The sequence below is a fragment of the Ammodytes marinus genome (assembly GCF_949987685.1).
Source record: "Ammodytes marinus genome assembly, chromosome: 15".
Lineage (NCBI taxonomy): Eukaryota > Metazoa > Chordata > Actinopteri > Uranoscopiformes > Ammodytidae > Ammodytes > Ammodytes marinus.
The window spans coordinates 28,953,208-28,977,770 of record NC_137219.1 but is presented as its reverse complement, the minus strand read 5'-3'; the positions used below and the strand labels follow the sequence as shown (position 1 = coordinate 28,977,770).

At 39.6% G+C, this 24,563-nt stretch overlaps 1 protein-coding gene across 2 annotated transcripts in view; it reads left to right on the top strand.

Annotated features, from left to right (window-relative positions):
• The window catches only part of adck1 (aarF domain containing kinase 1), a 120,433-nt gene extending 96,148 nt beyond the window's left edge, over positions 1–24,285 (top strand). For both annotated transcript variants that reach the window (XM_080042926.1, XM_080042925.1), the window contains exons 9-12: positions 1,701–1,847; positions 3,006–3,203; positions 15,525–15,718; positions 22,823–24,285. In XM_080042926.1, the coding sequence (XP_079899052.1) occupies positions 1,701–1,847; positions 3,006–3,203; positions 15,525–15,718; positions 22,823–22,982 (699 nt within the window). In that variant the 3' untranslated portion in view covers positions 22,983–24,285. The remainder of the gene's footprint in view (positions 1–1,700; positions 1,848–3,005; positions 3,204–15,524; positions 15,719–22,822) is intronic.
• Positions 24,286–24,563: the final 278 nt, after the last annotated feature.

Sequence of the window (24,563 nt, the reverse complement as noted above, 5' to 3'; positions counted from 1 at the left end):
AGCCTGGTTCATTACTCAAAACCGCAATCATGGGTAAGACTGCCGACCTGACTGCTGTCCAGAAGGCCATCATTGACACCCTCAAGCAAGAGGGTAAGACACAGAAAGAAATTTCTGAGCGAATAGGCTGTTCCCAGAGTGCTGTATCAAGGCACCTCAGTGGGAAGTCTGTGGGAAGGAAAAAGTGTGGCAGAAAACGCTGCACAACCAGAAGAGGTGACCGGACCCTGAGGAGGATTGTGGAGAAGGGCCGATTCCAGACCTTGGGGGACCTGCGGAAGCAGTGGACTGAGTCTGGAGTAGAAACATCCAGAGCCACCGTGCACAGGCGTGTGCAGGAAATGGGCTACAGGTGCCGCATTCCCCAGGTCAAGCCACTTTTGAACCAGAAACAGTGGCAGAAGCGCCTGACCTGGGCTACAGAGAAGCAGCACTGGACTGTTGCTCAGTGGTCCAAAGTACTTTTTTTGGATGAAAGCAAATTTTGCATGTCATTCGGAAATCAAGGTGCCAGAGTCTGGAGGAAGACTGGGGAGAAGGAAATACCAAAATGCCTGAAGTCCAGTGTCAAGTACCCACAGTCAGTGATGGTCTGGGGTGCCACTGTGTTTGTTATCAAAGGCAGGGTCAATGCAGCTAGGTATCAGGAGATTTTGGAGCACTTCATGCTTCCATCTGCTGAAAAGCTTTATGGAGATGAAGATTTAATTTTTCAACAAGACCTGGCACCTGCTCACAGTGCCAAAACCACTGGTAAATGGTTTACTGACCATGGTATTACTGTGCTCAATTGGCCTGCCAACTCTCCTGACCTGAACCCCATAGAGAATCTGTGGGATATTGTGAAGAGGAAGTTGAGAGACACCAGACCCAACACTGTGGATGAGCTTAAGGCCGCTATCGAAGCATCCTGGACCTCCATAACACCTCAGCAGTGCCACAGGCTGATTGCCTCCATGTCACGCCGCATTGAAGCAGTCATTTCTGCGAAAGGATTCCCGACCAAGTATTGAGTGCATAACTGATCATAATTATTTGAAGGTTGACTTTTTTGTATTAAAAACACTTTTCTTTTATTGGTCAGATGAAATATGCTAATTTTTTGAGATAGGGATTTTTGGTTTTTCTTTACTTTTTTGCCAAAATCATCAATATTAAAACAATAAAAGGCTTGAACTACTTCAGTTGTGTGTAATGAATCTAAAATATATGAAAGTCTAATGTTTATCAGTACATTACAGAAAATATTGAACTTTATCACAATATGCTAATTATATGAGAAGGACCTGTATTTTACCATGGTTGAACAGTTGAACAGATTTAGAATAAAAAGCCTTAATCAATTGTCACTAAGATTTGACTGAAATCTATGAGGATAATGTTTCACCAAGTGTATATTATATTTTAAACATACATTTTGTTCTTTTTGAACAAAAAATGGGATGGATGGGTGATGGATTAGTTATTTTCCTATTTATTTTTCCCTGTGTTGTGTGTAGTGGCCATATTCAGCTCAGTGAGCATAAGCGATTAATAATGATAACAAAAATAAAATAACACTTCAGTATTGTCACACGGTCTATTTCAACAACCAGTTAGATCACCATGTGTGGTGATCTATCAATATTTTTAAGCTATTTCTATTTTCTTGAAATCTATTTGGATTTAACTGTGTACTTTCCCATTTGTATTCCTACTAGATCTCGGAGAACCTGGGTAAGATGTACAGTGAGATGATCTTCGTCCACGGCTTTGTCCACTGTGACCCACACCCAGGCAATGTGTTGGTCCGAAAGGGACAAGGAAACAAGGCTGAGATTGTCTTACTTGATCATGGACTTTATCAGGTAGCACATCTCCAAGCTTCGGACACACACACACACACACAAAGGAAATACCATTAGTTGTAATATTGCAGTCCATTTTTCATGCTGCTGAGACCTTGAGTCAGAGCAGGAAGCACACAGTCAAGATGCACATAAAAAAAACAACATGGATGCCACACACACTTTACAGGCAGACACACTTTCAGTAGTGCTACAGCAGGATAAAAGCTTTTTGATAAACAACTCATTTGATGTTGTTAGCAGAGTGCAGTGTGCTGGCTCTGGATTGGTGCATCACAGCCTTAATCATACAAAAGGATGTGTACTCTCATGTCACACACACACACACGCTCCTTGATTGTTAACACACTTGCTCCTACAGCTGCAAGATGCCGTATTGAAAGGTCAGACACTAATCTGTTCCCTGCTTGTTTCTGTATTAATGAAAAGACTTGACTGTATATACACACACACACACACATACACACACACACACACACACACACACACACACACACACACACACACACACACACACACACACACACACACACAGAGGCACACACGCGCACACTTTCCTCAGATACTGGCTTCAATCTATGCTAATAATTTTGGATTTCAGATGTCATTTTAGAGAAGAATATTAATGCTCTCCTCATATACACACATAGACGGTCTTAATTGCAGCAGTTGGTTCTTTCTTTCTTTGGGTACTGACTGTGTCTATAATAAAATAAAATTATGTCCATAAATCCAAGAATAGGACAAACCCATACAGTATACATTTCATGAGAGCTAATTATTTTGTTTATTATATTAAATTAAGTCAAAGTCCGAAGAAAAACAGGACCACTTCAACAACATAAAACAAACGGCCAACTCCTTTTGTTGATTAAACGTTTTTTAAAAACACTTTTAGTACTGAATAATTATTATAATCCTCCTCAGCACAATTTTGATTTATTAGAAGAAAAGAAAAAAACAGATGTTAGGAATTCTTCTAAAAAGGTTGGGTAATTTTGGCTTTCATGCAGAACATGCATTACCAAGCGCCATTTACATGTTGCTGTTTAGTATTTAGATTATCCTTCACAGTTCACCCATACATTATCATTACATTAGAGGACATCCAAAGAAAAGACAAATTGTGATCCTGTTTCCCCCCCCTGTTCGCACCAGACCCTGCACCCCGACTTCAGACTGAACTACATCCGTCTGTGGCAGGCTCTGATCAGAGGAGACATGTTGGGAGTGGAGCGCTTCAGCCGCGCCCTAGGAGCAGGGGACCTCTATCCTCTGTTTGCCTGTGTGCTCACCGCACGCTCCTGGACCGCTGTCAACGCTGGCATCAGCTCGGTGCCCGTCACACACTCTGAGGTATGAGCACACACAAACGCTTTTGCGCACACACACACACACACACACACACACACACACACACCCCCCCCCCCCACACACACACACACACACAGAAAACACCAAAATCTAAATGAAATAAAGCAACATTGTAATGTACAGTATATTCGCTGGAGAAAGGAAAAAGACAGAAACAAAATAGAGAAGACAGTTTTGATACTTACTAATACATTAAGACAAAGTTAATCAAAAATCCAAGACATTTAATTGAACGTATCGTAGCTTGTCAATAAATTCATTTGAAATACGTTCACAGGTTAATCAGAAACCAAAGCTGCTCCAGCAGAAATAGTACAGGCATGTACAGAGAGCAGTGGTGCTGGTGTAGAATGGCAGCAGATGCAGTTCCATGGCTGGACACTAGGGGCTGACTGTGGACAGGGCACTGTGCTCATCCTCATGTCATTAACACAGGATTACATCAAAAACATGAAAAGAAAACTGCCATTATTGTCCTTAATTTGTGTCCATTCTGAACAGGGCCGGCGGTAGCCAGGGGTAAGGGTGGGCACAGCCCACCCAAATGTGGGCTGTGCCCACCCAATCAAAATGGAAGATTTTTTTTTTTAGGTGGAGTTCCAGACCAGTGTTAATTTCGTAGACTAAGACTATGACGAAAAATATTCGTCTACGAACCTTTTTCACGGACGTAAACTAAATAAAAACTAAATAAAAAGGCAGATGTGATGACGAAGACAGACTAATTTAACTGACACTATAGTCTACGAATAGGAACTAGACGAAACTGTTAGGGCGGGACGAAAGGAGAAGAGATCCAATCAGAACTACTCTTTTTGTGGGACAAGTTGGGAAGAAATCCAATCAGTGCAAAGCAGCGAATGCAACCCTGTGTCGGTGAAAATCGACGGGAGACCGCGCAGGTGTGAGCGGGTGGAGTGAGCAGCTGTGCTGAAAAACTCTGCGGTATGATGGACAAAAATGATAGTCAGGGATATCCTGCCCGTTAACGATGTCTAGGGGAACGGCTAAGTTCCGCGATCTGTTTGTAGTAGGCTCTGTCTCGAGTTTGAATACACAGAGCCATGTGAAACTGCCGCCTCAGTCCGTTAGTTTCTGTTTTTAAGTTACAATCAACTCCGACGCATGGACAGCGTTCAATTAAAACCTCTAATTGTATTATCTAAAAGGCTTTGATGCAAAAGAAGTCCGAACACACACAGCGGCAGCAGTGTTGCTTAAAGGAAGGCGCAGTTGCTCAAATTTATTAGCACCTCAACTGCGTGCGGCTGCTGCTGCCCAGGGGCGGCCTTAACAATCTCGGGGCCCGTTTCAAGACCTAGTGTGGGGCCCCCACTTTTTTAAAATATTTTCTTTATTTTCTTTTTTTTATAAATAATGCTTGTGCATGCTCCCCGCAAAAAGAAAACAGATTGTGGAATCCAGTTGGTTCATAGACAGATCATGAGATAATGGACCCCCGGGCACAGGCTCTTAAAGCCCCCACTCCCCCCTATCCAGTCAGGTACACTGATTTTATGTGAGATTATTACTAATGAAATAGAATACATGTTTTGTATTACAACCATTAAATCTGTGTCTGTATTGCATATTCAAACCTTAATACCATCCAATGAAGAAAAACACTTAGTCGACGAAGTCCGCTGTAGATTTAGTCAAACTAAAATCTGATTATATTTAGTAGACTAGACTAGACTAAGACTAAAATATTTTAGATGACTAGAATAGGACTAAGACTAAATGGTGTCATATTCAAAAGACTAAGACTAAGACTAAATCAGAATGTGCTGCCAAAATTAACACTGTTCCAGACCCACTATCGGACGGACCTGTTTGTTCGCTGTCCAAGAAAATGTCAAATAAAATTCAGACAATGAATTAATACTAAAGAATATACCATTACCATGCATTGCTTCTAATTGTATTATTGGGTGGGCAGGACAGCCTGCCTCCAAGTTACCCACCCGCTTATAGTGGTCACTGGTCAGCAGAGCCGGCCCGAGGCATTTAGTTGTTTTTTTAGTTTGTGTGTTTGATATCAACATCATATTATGTAAATGTAAATTATCATACAAAAAAGGAATACAATGTTTTGGTTGATAGTTAATAGCTTAATTGAATCAGTTCATCTGGGAGGTAATCCGAGGTTAACTGATCACGTCACGTTCACGTCCATGGCATGCACAGTGTGTATTGAGTTTATTTAAAAATATTTGAAATATAAATATACACATGCACTGTGTATAGTCTATAGCCTATTTCAGCCTTGTCTGTGGAAAAAAGATAACTGGACAACAGAGTTCTTCTGCTTTGTTCCTCTCACTGCATTTAAATGAATTCATTATATTACAGAAAATATGTCCCGTAAAAGAAAAAGAACACCAAGCCCAACCCAGAGGACCATGCATAATATTTTATTTCAAATTTATATTTTTATGGAAAATCTATGTGTCTTTCTTCAATAGCGTCTAATTCATCTGACCCAGTGTCTCCAAATTATTTGTTCAAACAAAATTCCTCAGATTTAGCCTCTTAATTTTCCTCTCAAAGTGCACCAGATTCATGCATTTCACTTTAAAAAGGTAAAAAAAATCTCCCGGGCAGGGTCTTGACCTCGGCTGGCTACTATTGTCACCCAGCTGGACATCGGAGGCAATAGTGGAAAGCTGCTGGTAGCTGTGTGTATGGGTTGGAGGTAAACAGGAACAAACTTTAATCCCATTACACGTTAGTGTCCTTTTAGTTATCCAATATGTACACAATGTAATAACTTGTGTATATGAGATATGTAATATTACATCAGAAAAGTGTTACATTACACAATCCGTATTGGTCCGAATATAAGACAGGGGTTTTCCCCTGGGAATAGGTCGTAAAAAGTCGGGTCGTTTTATATTCGGGGTCTCATATTCGGGGTCTCGTATTCGGCTCCAGTAATGGACTGCCCGTTACCAGAGCGATCATTCAGCTTAAGCGCCTGTGTCCAACTTGTGTTTATTTTATTTTTGTATCGGGTGGAACACTGGCTACGCTCTCAGAAGCGGCCGGGGTGTTTGTGCGCTGGGAGAGAGAAAGATGTGTGTGGAGAGAAAAAAGAGGCACGGGAAATCGGCAAAGCCAATTCAAAGCCTCGACTCATTATGTTGCGAGTCAACATGTCAGAGACACGAATCGGCACAACGATCGACTTTAACTGTGGCTTTTTAGCTGCGAAAGGGCAGAAAAACCTGTTAGAGTCTGCAACAGACTTGAGACTGGGTGGAGGGTCACCTTCAAGGAGGACAACCACCCTAAACATACAGCCATATCTACAATGGAATGGTTTAGATCAAAGCATAGTCATGTGTTAGAATAGCCCAGTCAAAGTCCAGACCTTAATACAATTGAGAATATCTGGAAAGACTTGAAAACTGCTGTTCATAGACGCTTTCCATCCAATCTAACGCTGAATCTGAAGCTTGAGCTATTTTGCAAAGAAGAATGGGCAAAAATGTCAGTCTGTAGATGTACAAAGCTGGTAGAGACATACCCAAATAGACTTGGAGCTGTAATTGCAGCGATAGGTGGTTCTACAACGTATTGACTCATACTTTTGCACGCCACACTTTTCAGTTTGATTCATAAAAAAAATTGTAAATCATATTTCATTTTCATTCCACTTCACATTTATGCGCCACTTTGTGTTGGTCTATCACATAAAATCCCCAAAAAATAAATGTACGTGTATGGTTGTAACGTGACAAAATGTGGAAAAGTTCCAGGGGTATGAATACTTTTTCAAGCCACTGTATATTCCGTTTAACACACACGCGCACGCACACACACACACACACACACACACACACACACACACACACACACAGGGATGGGAATTGATAAGAATTTAACGATTCCGATTCTGCTTATCGATTCTCATTGACTGAGAGAATAAGTACAAATTTGTTTGTTTGTATTCACTCTCTTTAATATCTGATCAGAAGTGTGTCTAGTGTGTGCCTTGAAAGATTATCAAGAGTAGGCTACTTTAGGATTAGGAAATTGTCAATTTTCACATTAATTGGTCCAGACTAAAAAAAAAATGTTTGGCTTTTTAAGCCGATATGCCATTCTGTGCCCTAAAAACTAAAAACACAGACTTTACAGTCAAGGAAGAGCTTGTGCCTTTTGGAATATTAACAGTGCTCATTTGCATTCAACTTGAAACAAAATTCAACTGACATAAAAAAATACAAAGAAGTCTTCTGTAAAGATAAAACCAACTATCAACTTTGGTAAATTAACAATTTTTGTGCAGAAAAATTATCATTTTTGCCTTCTCAGGAAGGATAAGAGATATTGAATGTACATGCTGTTCTAATGTGCATCTGTTTATTATTAAAGGTCACATATTATGCTAAATGAACTTTTTAAATTTGATCTAACATATCCATGGGTCCACGGTGTGCCTAGAGACTGCCAAAATATTGAAAAAAATAACAATCTCTCCTGTTCTCACTCTCCCCCTTTCTGAAACCCCCACCCCTCCCCCCCAATATACTCCAGTCAGAATGTTCCCCTTTTCTGACCTCACAAACTGGAAAGCCAGAAGCTTCCACTGTGCAGCCCACACCCCTATTTCTTATTGGTCCACGGCCCTGACAGACAGAGGGCGAGGCGTATCTGGCTTCGCTTCCGGACAGGGGGCGGGGGCAGCTCAAAGATTGTATATTTACGAGGGGAGCTGCAGCTCTTTTAAAAAATAGGCCATTGTGAGATTAGCTGAACATCAGCATAGTACAATAAATTATCTGAAAGTTTTTTTCAGCAAACAATTAAAGAAAAACGTATTAGGGACCACTAAGACCATACAATATGGTGTATAATAGTACCGAAAAGTGTATAATATGGGAGCTTTAATATAACGACCCATCATCAGACACATACCGGATGGTTTTATACACATCAATCGATCCGTCAAGTAATCCGAGTCAGAGCTTTTTGTATGGACAGAGACTTTATAAAGTTTCTTGTTAAACGTTAGTGTAGGCTACTGTTTATTTATCATTATCATCATCATCATCATCTTTATTGTCAGACTCAAGGTCCGTAAAAAGAACACACAAAACATAAAAAACATAAAAAACCCACCCCACAGATAGGCCTACACACATTTTCATAAAAGACATACCAATACTTCCACATTGGTGACTGGTAACGAATTGTACTGTAGCTGGGATTAGTCAGCACAACAACAATGCAATTCTGTGACGTATTAAGGCGACAGATAAATTTATACATCAGGTTCCTCAACAATGCTCTGAAAGTGCTGACACCTGCATTACAAAACAGGGCACTAGCACTACAGCACCTAGGCCTCCTCAGTAGAATCCTGAAGCAGTCATTATAAGCAACCTGTAGCTTCTGTAGACTGAGCTTTTTTTTAAACTTTGCCCATAGGGCTGCAGTGTACAGTGGAGTACAGTATGCTTTAAAAAGTTGGATTTTTACTTTTTCAGAGCACATATGGAATTTTCTTATCAACATATTAGCTTGGGCATATAGTATGCGACACTGTCTATAAATATCATCATCATCATACATCTGATCTGTCATGTAGTGACCCAGGTATTTTGTTTTCCTACAGACTCCCAACACTTGTCCTGACAGATAGAAATCTGGAAAGCACAATTCTTTGTCCCCTTTGGTTCTGCATATCATAACAATACTTTTTTAGCATTGTATTGCACATCATATTTCATCCCATAATCAGAACAAATGTTCAGTAGCTGCTGAAAACCAGCACTGCTGGGAGAGAGAATGGCCAAGTCATCAGCATACATGACATGATTTACAAGAGTGTTCCCAATCATACAACCAGTTTGGCATTCATTTAGTTGCTGAGATAATTCATCCATGTACAAGTTAAAAAGAGCAGGAGAAAGTATCCCCCCTTGACGCACTCCATTACTTACACCAAAGGGAGTAGAGACACTGTTACCCCATTTAACATGCATTCTCTGTTTAGAATACCAGTAGGTCAGAATTCTTATAATACTATCAGGTGCACCCCTTTGCTTCAATTTGTTAAAAAGCTTAAAATGATTAACTCTGTCAAATGCCTTAGCATCAATAAAACCAATTAAAACAGAGGAATTCTGCCTCATATATGTATGTGTAGCCTCCTTCACGGCATAAATACACAACTCTGTACCAAGCTTTGCTTTGAAACCAAACTGATTTTGACTAGTGCTCAGATATTGATTAAGGCGATCAAGTAAAATCATCTCCAGGATTTTTGACACTACACTGGCTAAGGCTATTGGCCTATAGTTATCCATACTGCCAATCTTGCCTGCCTTGTCCTTGATGACTGGTACTAGAGTGACAGCCAACATAGAACTAGGCAGCAGTCCATGTGTCATGAGGCCAGTAAAACATATGGCAAGCAGTGCTGCAACCTTAGGGGTTGCAAACTCGAGGTGTTCTGCTGTGATGTAATCAGAGCCACTCGCTTTATTATCAGCTAACTGTTTTATTGCATGATGTACTTCACTGACAGCATTATAACAGCTGACGGGAGGAAAAAGAAAAAGGCTGCCTATTCATCTCTCACACACGTTAATTCTCAACCATTTTATGTTGAAGTCCAATGGGCAATTCTGGTGCCGACTAGTAAGCCAGCGGACGTTTAAACGCACGCACGCACGCACGCACACACACACACACACACACACACACAGACTAGGCAGACTCACCCTCTACGTGGACACACATGTCAATTGTGTAGTTAAGAAGCATTTCTTGGCCAAAGTCACTCATGTGCTTATCTTAGTCTTTGTTTTGTGACTGTCCTATCTTGGGTGTTGTGTTCTACCCTCTCTCTCCACTCTCTTATGCATAGAGCATGTATTAGTCCTGCTTCTAACAAGTGATGATGCATTCCATTAGTGTTAATGCAATCACACAGGCACAAGGCAAATGTTGAGTGCTTTTAGAGCCTTCCTTTCATATGTAGGAATATTTATCTATTTAATGAACAGGACCTAGATGAACATTAAAAACAAAGTGATTTTTCAGAAATGTTGTGCTGCTTAGACAAGTAAAGTATATGTGTTAATAGGTGCAATGTTTCAGCTGCTCAGACAGTATAGTGCCTAAAGAAAGTCATCATACCCTTTAGAAATAATGTCTCACAACCTGAAATTAAAATCCATAAAATATACATTTTTTACGTGTTTATTTACAACATTCAAGTGAGATTTTCTTTCCCACAATCTTCTGAAAATTAAAAAATAAATAATAGAATTGCAGGATTGGAAAAGTGAACAGTCCGTCTTAGAATAACCATTATAAACATTCTCAAGTATAAGCAATCTCCTTCCGTATAAAACACCAAGTTGATTGTTCTCCACCTGACATCAATCGTAGTGGTTTTGACTATTTACAGAATAATAGTAGTAACTTTCAAAGCAGAGGATGTCCTTTGTGCCTCGCACAGAGAAATAAAAAATCCCCATTTCCCCAAAATTCCCTGCATGTGATGCTCGCTATTAACACATATACCTATTATAACGGGATTCAAAAATGCAAATAGCCTATATACATCCATGTTATACATATCCTATATGTTAATCATGTCCATTTCTACAATAATAAAAAGGAATTCTATTGCATCCACTTCATAAAATTTTTTACATTCTAACTTCTGAAATCCCTTGTGTTTTTTAATATACTTATCATAAAAATTGTAAGGAGGGAGAAATACTAAGCCTTCTTTCTCTGGATTTTATCACTTAGAAGTAGGCTAATCTAGTAAAATAACTAAAAAGATACGTAACCTTTATTCAATGCAAGGGCAGCAAGCACAAATAACCGCAACCCGCGACAGCCAATACAGTATTAGTAAGTGACTTTACAAAAAAAACCAAGCCCAAAGTCGCTCATGAAAAGTGGACATGGCAATGCTGCCTGTTCTCTCTGTAGTACAGTATGGAAAAAAGCACAGATCCCACCTTCCCCCAAACTGCATTCCCCTTGCCTTTTGCGCGGCTTATCGCAGCACTCCCAATACAATGTGTCCTTATTGAAGCTTTCACATGCAAATGAGAGCACTGTCGCCTGGCTGTGTCCTCCTGACAGCTGTGAGGCCTGCTCACCAACCTCCTATAATTGCTACTAATTGTTATTCCCCAAGCAGGACTCAGCACAGTCCTTGTTATTTAGACTGGGGGGGGGGGGTTGTGATGAGGTATTATCTTTGGCTTTATATCTTTACCATGCTAAAGCTTGCTTTGGCTTATTTTCTTTTTTAAATAAAGAAGACATGGTGTGGTGGTGAGTAGTGGAGGTGTCTGCTCCAGCTAATCTTGTCTTTAAGGCCAATACTCACTGTCGGAAAAATGAATTAATATCACGTTTGTTCTGAGCAGTTCAGACTGCCACTCACTTTGTGTGGAAGGGCTTAAATCTAGCCTGATCTGGGCTCACCTGGTAGAGTCATACCATAAAGACCAAGTCCTAGTTACAATGGCTCGGGTGCCATTCTGGCCCTGGCTCTTCCCTGTTTCCTGTCTCACTTCAAATTAAATGATTATTATCATTATTTATTTTGTATTAACAAACTCTTTGTAATGTCACAGATAATGTATTATAAAAATGTACAGCCATCAGATTTTCCCTCCTAAATATGTTTGATATATTCTGCTGCTAAAACGTTTTTATTCAGGTTGTAGCCATACAAGTTACTGTACATAATGTGTAATGTGACCAATCTATCACATCATTTGCCTATTAAATTTGTATATATAATATAGACAGAGGTCCTTTGTTAGCTTTTTAAAGCTTAACACATTAAAACAAGACGTCTAAGTGATTTGCGTTGCCTAAAACAGACCGATGGACATGCTGAATATTCTATTGCTTTATTTTATATTTATTGTGTGCAAAATGTTGTCTTTGTTTAAGACGGTATGATTGAAGAATACACTGGCCATCTCCCAGTGTCCAGTTGTGCAATAGACACTCACTGGCCACTTTACCACCTGATAGTACCGGGTTGGATCTCCTTTGGCATTCTGAACTGCCTTAATTCTTGGTGGCATTCTTTCAACAAGGTGTTGGAATCATTCCTCAGAGGTTTTTGTCCATATTAACATGATGGCATCACACAGTTGCTGCAGATCTGGCGGCTGCACATCCATGATGTGAATCTCTGGTTCCACCACATCCCAAAGGGGCTCTATTGGGTTGAGATCATAGATAGTAAATAATATGGATGTAGCATCCGGGCTGACCTCAGTTATTCACACGGCATCCAATAATCCTGGTTTGTGCGAGTCACCATTTTGTGAGGGGGAGGGAGATAGCTGACGTATACCTCCGAGGCAAAGTGAGGGACAACGGGTGGAGAGCTGTCACTCAAGAGATCGCGCCAAAACATTTTAACCTCCAAAAGAATAAAAACTAGCGTGGGCCAAAAAAATTCACCCCCCTCAGTGTTGTCATGGAGATATGACCTAAACATACAGACTAAAATGGTTTTGTGGCCCAGGCTGTAAATAGGTTTAATAATGCTGTGAAAACGGCATGTTTAACATTGGAGTTAATGAGAGATGGTTGTCTTCTGCTCCCAGCCCCCAGTGGCACTTCCTGGTTACTACAGTTGTGGTCACTTCCTTATTGGATGCTGGTAAAAATCGCTGAGGTTGGGGCTTGGTTGAGATCTGGTGACTGTGCAGGCCGTTGGAGTACAGTGAACTCATTGTCATGTTCAAGAAAGCAGTTTGATTTGAGCTTTGTGACATGGTGCATTATCCTGCTGGTTGTAATGCTTAATTGGTACTAAGGAGCCCAAAGTGTGCCAAGAAAATATCCCCCACACCATTACACCATCACCACCAGCCTGAACCGTTGATACAAGGCATGATGGACCCATGATTTTATGTTGTTTACGCCAAATTCTGACCCTAGCAATCTGAATGTCGCAACTGAAATCGAGACTCATAAGACCAGGCAAGATTTTTCCAATCTTCTATTGTTCAATTTTGTTGTGCCTGTACAATTTTTCGCCTCAGTTTCCTGTTCTTAGCTAACAGGAGTGGCACTCGGTGGGGTCTTCTGCTGCTGTAGCCCATCTGCTTCAAAGTTGGTTGTGACTTGTGTTGTGCGTTCAGAGATGGTATTCTGTATACCTTGGTAGTGCGAGGTGGTACCAAAACAGAGCAATTTCTCATTGACTCCCATGTTAAATAGGCTGTTTTCACAACATTATTAAACCTATTTACGGCCTGGTCCAAAAAACCATGTGTATGTGTAGGTCATATCTCCATGACAACACTGAGGGGTGTGAATTTTTTTGGATTTAGCTAGTCTTTAAACTATTGGAGGTGAAAATGTACAAATAATTAGAGGCCTCTTGAGTGACAGCCTGCTGGCCCTCACTTCGCCTCTGAGGTATACGTCAGCTAGATACAGAGATGCAGTATCTCACAAAAGTGAGTACACCCCTCTTATTTCTTCAAATATTTCATTATATTATTTCTTCAAATATTTCATTATGTCTTTTCATGGGACAACACTGAAGAAATGACACTTTGATACAATGTAAAGTAGTCAGTGTACAGCTTGTATAACAGTGGAAATGTAATGTCCCCTCAAAATAACTCAACACAGCCATTAATGTCCAAAGTGCTGGCAACAAAAGTGAGTACACCTCTAAGTGAAAATGTCCAAATTGGGCCCAAAGTGTCAATTATTTTCCAGCACTGCCTTAACCCTCTTGGGCATGGAGTTCACCAGAACTTCACAGGTTGCCACTGGAATCCTCTTCCACTCATTCATGATGACATCACGGAGCTGGTGGATATTAGAGACCTTGCGCTACTCCACCTTCTGTTTGAGGATGCCCCACAGATGCTCAATAGGGTTTAGGTCTGGATACATGTTTGGCCAGTCCATCACCTTTATCCATAGCTTCTTTAGCAAGGCAGTGGTCATCTTGGAGGTGTGTTTGGGGTCGTTATCATGTTGGAATACTGCTGTTAGATAACTTCTAAATACCAAGTAGTGCAAAGGAATTGTTTGTACAATATAAAACAGTATGTATAAAATAGAATAGAAAGTAAAAGTAGATAAGTTAAATTGAAATGTGCAATGTGATGAGAAATATTTACAATATGTGCAATATTCAACTTGGTGTACATTTTAAGGCATTTTGATGTGCAGGCTGAGTATTGAATAGATTAAGGAAGTTATGGACTTGGTCTGTCTGATTGGAATTGTCAGAGAGTTCCAGAGTGTTGGGGCTCTAACAGGAAAGTAACTGGGAGCCAGTGTAGCAATAGGGGTGATATGTTCTTGTCTCTTTGTGTTGCCCAGCTGCTAATGCTAACAGTTAGCATGGGGAAGAATACAACAGGATGGGTTCAATGTAAAGTAGCAACAGGAGGTGGCCAGTAAAACACAATGCTCTGAGTGTATAAGCCACATAAAGTATTTGCTGCCATTGTTTATAGACGGCAGTGGCGTGTGTTGGTCAAAACTGAGTTTATTGACTATAATAAAACCAAATGGACGTGAAGCTCTAGCCTGAGGTTGACAGGCTGTAAACAAATGATTGTCTTTCAAGAAAATCCAATTTGTTTATAAGTTTATATCGACAAGCTTTCTATGGAATGGATTACTCAACCTGAACCTTGTACCTGACCTCCCAGACACCAGCAACATCTCTGGGTTGTTCAGTGATTCAGGTCTGCTGTTGTTCTTATTGAAGGCTGTTTTCACAGATGGAAAAACAAACAATCAATCAACCAATCAGAGAAGAGAGATCAGACCTGCCTTTCTCTCAGGTGTCAGGTTGTGTAGGATCTCAGGTGATCCTACACAATGATCCTATATGCATCTATTTGAGCTTCTCACACAGAGATTTGAGAGAGAAATTGTCTCACTTAAACTAGATGTTACACTGTATGGATGAAATGTTACAAAAGGCCAATTCAGTAGGATTATCAGGCTCAGAGCTTTCAACTCCCCACTGATCACACATGAACACACAGTTTGACTATTGTTCAGGCTCAAGTTAAGCAGACCTGTGCTGAGAATTAGCTGAGTTATGCAAACTTCTCATTTAGCAGTTAAAGTCATTAAGATGTGCAACTATGGTCTGCGCTAACAGACCTCAATGAAGGTAAGTGTGCATCATGGCAGACAAGATCTAGTCAGTCAAAATCCATGTACACATCAGTGAGGGTGTGCAGGGCCTTTGACTTGTACATAGGTATAACCTGTAAATAAATAGTTTGTCTTGCTATTTGTCTCCCATGGCAGGACGTAGAGATCCGGACCAATGCAGCTTTATACTTACCCCAGATCAGTGCTCTGTTGAACCAGGTTCCTCGGCAGATGCTGCTCCTGCTGAAGACCAACGACCTGCTGCGGGGCATTGAGACAACCTTAGAGACCAGAGCCTCCTCCTCCTCCTTCCTCAACATGTCCCGCTGCTGTGTGCGCGCCATGGCCAGGTCAGGAACACTCTGCCCTCTTCTTTCATTTCTTTAGTTTGAACTTCATGAGCTAGTTTGTTATTTTGTTTAAAGCCACAGAAAGATCAAAGTACAAGGAAAATATTACGGATGATTCGGTGCATGACAACAACCTTTCAACCTCGTACAAAGGTCATTCAACTCGTGACTGACATCAATATGGTGAACCCGTCATGCAAATAGAGAAGGTGTGGGCTGAGACTTGCCCTGCGTTCCAATACCCATACTTCCTGCTATTAAGTGTGGTAGAAAAAAGATTTAGGATGACCCAATTCTTGTGGTCAGATTAAGTATGCTTAAACAACTACAGAAAATGTATTAAATGTAGCCTTGGAAGCCTTGATGAACGACAACTATATAGCAAAATGGGTAACTAATATAGCTCCTGCTAAAATAAGAAAATATCTATGAAGGGATTTAAGGGCTAAAACTAAATAAATAATAAAGCTCCACAGATGCCGGGCTAAACCTTACCTTAAACGACCAGCTCCCTTAGGTAAGCCAAGCATTACAACCGCTACACCTTATGATAGAATAGTAAGAGATGGAACGATATATAAGGGCAACCTAACCTTAAGTTTTTAAGGAAGTCCCATTAAAAAATGTCATCAACAAGAGGTGCCTGGCCCAGGTATCAGGGGCCGTATTCACAAAACATTTTAAGGCTAAGAGTAGGTCCTAACGTGCTGATTTAGGAGTAACTCTCAAAAATAAGGGGAGTCTCACTCCTAATTTTAGGACTCCTAACTTTTTAAGATAAGTGTAATTCACAAAGCATTTTAGCGCTAAAACTAGCTCCTAAATCTATAAAATAAGTCACTAAGAGTAAATCACAGACACTCATTTGATGGCATTTTGGAGAGATTTAATGCTAGTGAGCTTTATAAAAGGTACCTTAATAGCTGTAAGGGTTTAATGATCTTAGTAAAGCTATATTTAGAAAGTATAGACACATTTATATTTATTATATTTATATAAAAAATTATTTATTAATTATTAAGTTCCTTTTCCTGCAGTTGCTTTGGGTTTACGATGCACTGAAAGTTACTGTTGGTGTCACGTTTGGGTTTAATTTGTTACTAGAGTAGGCCCATATGTGGCGCTTCCATCTCCTCCATTCCACAGGTCCGCTACTGTATAGTTGCGTGTCTCGCCTTTTTCCTTCCGCATGCACTTTACGATTTTGCCAGTTGCTGTTTCTAAATTGTGAATTTCCTGGTTTATCGCTGTCTGACTATTGCTGCATAGTCCGCCGTTGAGGGAAATACAGTGAGAGTGCATGGCGTGCAGCTGTTCAATGAGGATATTTTTTCCGATTCAAATCATTGTAAAATTTTAAATGAATAGACCTATGTGGCGCTATTGTAGGTTAATTGTGAACGAATGTGTGGGAAACCCTGCAGTATCTTGGTTTCATGTTAAATCAGTGTCACTTGTCATTAATTGTATATAAAAACTCTTCACTTTAATACAGCGACACAATATGGATATCTCCCACAGTGGTTCTATCATAAACTCACTCTTAGCTCTCATTCCCTCTCAGCCAATCACTGTGGGCATAGAAGATATGAACATGACATCATCCATAGCAACAGGGTCAACACCGCCCTCTAGTCTTAGCTTAGGAGTCCCTCCCATTCCTTAGTAAAAGTTGATCTTATCAGCTTTGTAAATAGGTTTTAAGAAATGACTCCTTACTAAGAACTTTTAGTGCTCCTTAGGAGTACTCTTAGCGCTAAGATAAAATGTTTTGTGAATACGGCCCCAGATGAAGTTTGTCGTTTAGCCTGTTGATTTCAAGATCTTGCATTATGCTTTGGTCAGTAAAACCACACACTGGGATTAATAACCCATAAGCAAAACGTTATTAAAACTCAAACGATGCATCGCTGCTATCATAGACAGGCAGAGTATTGGGTGCAACCTCCTTTCAACAAATATACTTCTTGCAAGCTCCATTTATAACATTTCACTCAGTGGAACAGACTGTGACAAGAAGGCACAGGGGCCGTCTACAAATGGCAACGCCAAAAAAGAGAAAAATATTCAATACCTTCACTCTGATACAGGGCAGCATCCCCAAAATCACATCACTCATCAGTGGTCTCCTGCTGGTTATAGTACAACACTTAAATTAGAAAATATTGCTTTTAGATAATTGTAGGGAATTAATTTATTATTTCTATGAATATAATGTTCAATAGCCTCACCTTTTATACTGTGTAGTGTCACCAACATGATGTAGCATCACCAGCTGTGGACCCCTGGTTGTTGAACTGAATTTGGGGGTGCTACACTGCATAAAAGTGAATTTATTGAATCTTTTTCCCATTAAAATAATTTAGAATATTCCCAAAATGATGTAAAATCAATATTTTCTAAACTAAATTGGTCCATTTCACCCACCTGACTGTGTTTACCTGCTCGATTTAAGCAATGCAGCTCAGGGTTCACAAACCTTTGCATATACAAAGGTTGGCAAATCATTTGTTTTATTTGTTTTAACAATTGATTTCCGGAAAAGAAAAATGTGGAATTGATAAACACACACCTGTTTTTTAATATAAAAAATACTGGTATTGATTAAAATGAATTAATAATGGTTTAACTAAATAAAATGCTCAAGAGGTTCACATACTTTCAAGGAGCAATGTATAAACATTAACACATTTTGTTATATATGCAGTGGTTTACAAGTCTTTCAGATTTATTTAGCTATTAGAAATGTAATAATAATGCTACATTAATGCTAATGTGATAATGCTACATTAATAATTTGTTGAAGTTTGTCTAGTGATTTGTTAAATTAATCAATATTAATCAAACCTAGTCGAATTATCACTCTATAACATTTAACAAAAAATCAATTATTATTGAGCTTATAAATCTGATAATATTTATACAATATACAAGCAAGAATTCATTAATTTTTGGTATTTGAGGTCTCAAATACCAAAAATTCATGAATTCTTGCTTGTTAGAGGTTGGTTCCCATAAGAATATTCACACAAATAAAATCACAAAAACTTCTTGTTACAATATAAAGCAAGTTTATTTTAACAATAATGAACTTAAGGTAACACCATTGAAATATACAAGCACAGAGAAATTCTACCTAACAAGAATCTAAACTTAATAAAGGAAAAGAAACGTCTTGAAAGATTTTATGTATCTTTACCAAAATGTCCGTGGGTGTCAGTATATATTTAGGTGGGTGTGTGTGTATATGTGTGGTGTATGTGTGTGTATGTACGTGTAACAGGGGAACCAAAAATCTATGGACTACACCAACAAAGGCAGGAGTTTTAGAGAACTACAAAAATGACGGATAATCTCATGGGAGTCGCGCGTGACTTGGAGATGTACTTTAACCAGTGCGTGGAGTCACGTGCAAAGACATATACTGCCTTGTCTCAAACAAAACCCAAAGAAAATAACCATAAAAGAAAAAATGCGAGAGGCTTGAATTTCACGCGATCTTTAACTTTATCAACGATCAACACTCATGTAGGCTATTCGTTAAGATTTACGGGGTTGGAATATAACGTGTGTGAGAGTGTGTAGGAGAGAGAGAGAGAAAAAGAAAGAGGAACACAACCAAATTACTCTTAATGCATACACTTTCAACCAGTGTCGCTCGTCTGAGCGTGTAAATTAATAAAAGCAGCACCAAGCAATTTTCAGCAGTGGAACAAATTAAATAAAACAGCACAGCAAAATCAACATTCATTCGTTCATTCATTCGTTAATCAGAAATTCCGCGGCCAGCTGGAAAAAGTAGAGAAAAACAGAGTCTTCGTGGAGATGGAAGGCAGGAAGGTCCTTCGGTGCGCAAGCTTCTCGTCCCTATGCAGCAAGTTGAGCTTACTTGATACAGTTTGGTTGAGCTGCATTGGGACTTAAATGCTGTTCAGAGATGGCCAGGTATCCAATCACTTGGGAGGAAGGGGACGTCCCGTGACACCTACGGTTAGTCACGTAACCACGATCTTGTCAGTGACGTAACACAAACAGAGAGGGGGGCATAGGAGAAAACCCAGATGGCCACTCAGAGTCTGTTTTAAAGACAGAGGCTACTCACAAAACTGATTGATAGACAAAGGAAGTGTGATGACTCTGGTGAGGGAACAGGAACCCTTCTTTAAGGCCTACTTCACCGGTTGGAACATGAAGGTATATTGAACTCGGAGATCCTATTTAGTATAAATATGCAAAAAAAAAAAATCAATCGGATCATCTTAGCCTGATAAAAGGCAGAAAGAGTGTTTTATGGTCTCACTGTCTAACCCTACAGTTTCCTTCTTGTGACATAACATTAAGGGTTAGGTTTAACAGGACAGCTGGGCCAAGGGAAGACTAAGGGAAGACTGAGGGAAGAAAAACCTAATTCATTATATTATAATAGTTATTTTATAATGATAGAACGCTGGTTCCGTATGGGTGAAGTATTCCTTTAAGTGAATCCAGTAGCCTATGTTGACTTGACAGGAAACTCATTTTGAGTGAATCCCAGTGGTCACTGTGATAGACAATTTGATATTAGCAGCTAGGCCTCTGCTACATATAATTATACAATTAGGGGAGAGTGGCCTAAGTTGTGCATTTTGGAAGTTGTGCCACCCCTTGTTTCTAGAAAACCGTGGAAGAAATTGGAAATGTGACCACATATTTAAGAAGAGCCATCCATTTAACTCACCCTGTAAAGAAGGGAGACACAAGGAATAAGATATAAGCACATTTAAGCTAAAAAAACTGTGTTTTGCCTTTCAAAGTCAAATTTCCATGATCAAGGTTTTTTGATTATTGTGTCTGAACAATTATAGACAAGTTTGAAAACATTTGACACATGTTTTAGTGCTTTGGTATGCTACATTTTGAGTCTATACAGTTAGCACGATGTCAGCCCTAAATTGCTGCATCATGCTTATTATCCAAATTTATGGGATTGGGGTGATTTGTGCCAAAGGGCCTGGGTGAGTTATAAGTAAGTAAGTAAGTAAAATGTATTTATAAAAGCACATTTATGACAGTTTGCACTGTCCAAAGTGCTGTACATAGTGCATTCAGTAGGTAAACAATGAAGGTAAAATAACAATAACCAAAATAAAAGACGTAAAGCCCATACATCCACATAAACACAGATAGTAGTGCAGAGGTAAGATAGTTAATGGGGAGGAAACACCAGGGTGTACATATGGGTTTTGAGCCTTGATTTAAAGGCAGAAATGTAGGGGAATCACATTTGTCAGGTGGCAGTTGGTTCCACAAGCACGGAGCAACTAGTGCAAAGTAAATTTCTGAGAGTTGTGCCAGTGGCATGGCTGTATACGCTGGTCACCAAAAGAAAGTGATTGTCTACAGTAGCTCAGAAGAGAGTGACATCTCAATTCCACTTAACGACACCACTGATGAGAGTTCAGATGGCCAGAAAGATGATGATGGTGACTTTGTCATTGTGAGCTTTGCAGGTAAAACCATTAGATCTGCTAGGCCTTGTTTAAGAAAATTGTCCTTCAATCTTTGTCAACTATTTACTTTAAATAAACCTTAAAGGTCACATATTATGCTAAATGCACTTTTTAAATGTGTTCTAACATATCCATGGGTCCACGGTGTGCCTAGAGACTGCCAAAATATTGAAAAAAATAACAATCTCTCCTGTTCTCACTCTCCCCCTTTCTGAAACCCCCACCCCTCCCCCACAATATACTCCGGTCAGAATTTTCCCCTTTTCTGACCTCAGAAACTGGAAAGCCAGAAGCTTCCACTGTGCAGCCCACACCCCTATTTCTTATTGGTCCACGGCCCTGACAGACAGAGGGCGAGGCGTATCTGGCTTCGCTTCCGGACAGGGGGCGGGGGCAGCTCAAAGATTGTATATTTACGAGGGGAGCTGCAGCTCTTTTTAAAAAATAGGCCATTGTGAGATTAGCTGAACTTCAGCATAGTACAATAAATTATCTGAACGTTTTTTTCAGCAAACAATTAAAGAAAAACGTATTACTGACCACTAAGACCATATAATATGGTGTATAATAGTACCGAAAAGTGTATAATATGGGAGCTTTAAATAAGTGATTGTCTAATGGATTTGTCTTGCATTACAGTTTATGAGATATATATCAATGGCACAATTCACCCCATGGTATTCTCTCCAACCGCACAACTTACACCACACCGGGGGCAAGTTGTGCATCAAGACACCTTTTTTCCGAAAGCTATATTTCTTCAACAGTTTATTCCAGATCCAAAGTTTTTATTGTCAGGGATGCACAACACCCTGAAATATATGTACATATTTGAGTTGGAGACTTTACTGTCAAAGCCTTACTTTAAAGTCACTTTGAGTGAAAAGTTGCACAACTTAGGCCACTCTCCCCTATATTTATTTATTTATACTTTTAACTATGTATTTTTTTAGGCTTTTATTTATTTAGTTTTGGCCCTTTAAACCCTCCATAAATATCTGCATCGGTAATACAATAAGAGCCTGGATGAAAATCACACAAACAAAACAATTCAAAAAGATTGGATTTATTTAAATGAGAAGAAAAATGATTTTAACTAAGTTTCATTGATGATTTTGAAATATGGGCAGAAAAGGGACTGTAAAGGTTCAAATGAAATAGGGGGGAAGAATAATGCAGATGGAATCATTGGAAGTAGCCGGAGCTAGCCAGGCTTCTTCTACTAGCAACATTATGGAGGACAACCACACGCATACACACCTTGACCAGGGTCAAAGAGAGAGAGAGAGAGTGCCTTGGGCCTAATACTGAAAGAGGAAAGACATCAGTCAAACAGACTTTAAATCAAATATACGAGTGTGGCCACTCTCCTCTTCCGTACAGGCCTATTCATTCATTCTATAAATCTCATCCAGGTCTTCTCAGCTTTTCCATAATTGTGTGAATGTTGTTATTTGATCAAACCAAGTCTTACTGTAGTTGTGTGTTTTGATATGGATCAAAATCTAATGGTTGGAGAGCTCAAGAGCATTTGTAAGAAATGTTGATCCTTCAACCCCAACACCTTCAAACCGTGTGTGACGCCTGAGCCTTTGTGTTTGTCTCTGCTGCCCAGACACAAGAGGAGCAAGGCCCGCTCCAGGAGCAGGCTGTTACAGATCCACCTGCTGGAAGCCGTCAGCCTGGGGAAGCTCAGCATGTATCAGCTCTTTCTGTGGATCAAGAGCTCCATGGTGGGACTCTGGTGCACTGCTCTGATGGGTCTTCTGCACTGAGACACATCGGGACCGCAAAAGAAGGGTGCTTCATTATACACGACAACAATGGTTCAGCTATGGATTCATACACCAGATGCTAATGTCTCTGCTGTGATCAAGCTGTGGCCTCTGAACATTGTTGTCACAATTGTATGTCATTTACTCATAATAAATACTTTTTCTTTACTGTCATTTCATTATGGGACATTATTGTCAGATAGTTTTTCTCAAACGTGAGATTGACTGGAACTATAGTTTATTTCCTTCATATCCGCCGGCCTGTGCTGCAACTGAAGACATCTGCAGAGAAGAACCTGGTGGATAGATTAACTGTATTCTTTACTGTTGCATTGGTACTGTTGTTGGGTCACATACTGTACACACTCCACAAGCGCGCCAGTTTGTGCTACTCTGATATGATGTGGTGTTATCACTTGTAATGCTTCTGTCTTCAGCTTCTACATTCCTGCTGAAACGTCAACTTAATACACCTGAGAAGATATTTTGGCAGGGTTTTGTACCCCAACCCAAATATGTGACTGAATAGAATAATTCTACAATTTTGCATCATTTACTGTGTGTCTCTGCAAAAAAGGCTTCTAATCTATGCTTCATTGCCTCTGCATTCCTTTCTTCCCATGTTTTGGCCCTGATACTTACACCACAGTTAACGTTTACCTCAGGCTAAGCTTCGTCCAATCAATAAGAAAATTACCAAAACATTTTTGGTCAATGTTTTCGTTGAGTAGCACCATTCGAGCACTGACTGTCATTCAAAAACCGTCAGTCATTGTGAAAAGTTCTTTAAAACTGAAGGCTTGACTCAATATCAGTGATCAAGGTCAGTTGCCTGGTTACATTGATGTAACTTTCACAAGGGGGTGAAAACACATTATCGCTATCGGGCAGAAACATTGTATGTCCAAAAGGTTCATTTTTCAAGGAAGTTACTCTTAGGTTAGCCTAATTAGAGAGCAGTGTTGAGTATGTGACACACAGATTTGTTGCTCGGTCTATATTCCCTCTGTTTGCCATTTGAGTTCACAATTGAAGTGTAAGCTGTATGCAATGTATAGTGCTCTAAGGATTACCATGGAATAAAATAATGTACTGTCGATATTATTTTACTTTTGTGACAAAAAAAATTATGCAACATAAGTAAAGATGGAGTAAACTTTTGAGTAAATGTCCACATTATAAAGATAGATATTTACTTTATTCATCCCCAAAGGGACATCGTATAAATGTTATTTTATACAAAAATAACGATTTGATAAGGATTTTACTATTACATATTATATAAATTATTATTAAAAATATTGGGACAAGTTAAATGTTGTATTTTGATGCCTTTGCAACATTGATATCGAAAAAACATTTATGCCATTAAAGCCCATTGAATTGTTTTGAATTCAAGTGAATAAGACTTTTTTATTTTGTTGCAAATCCTTCGCTTGCAATAACTGCATCAAGCCTGTGACCCATTGACATCACCAAACTTTTGCATTCTTCTTTCGTGATGCTTTTCTAGGCTTTCACTGCAGCCTCTTTCAGGTATTGTTTGTTTTCAAACAACAGTCTCCTCTTTAGCAGGTAAAA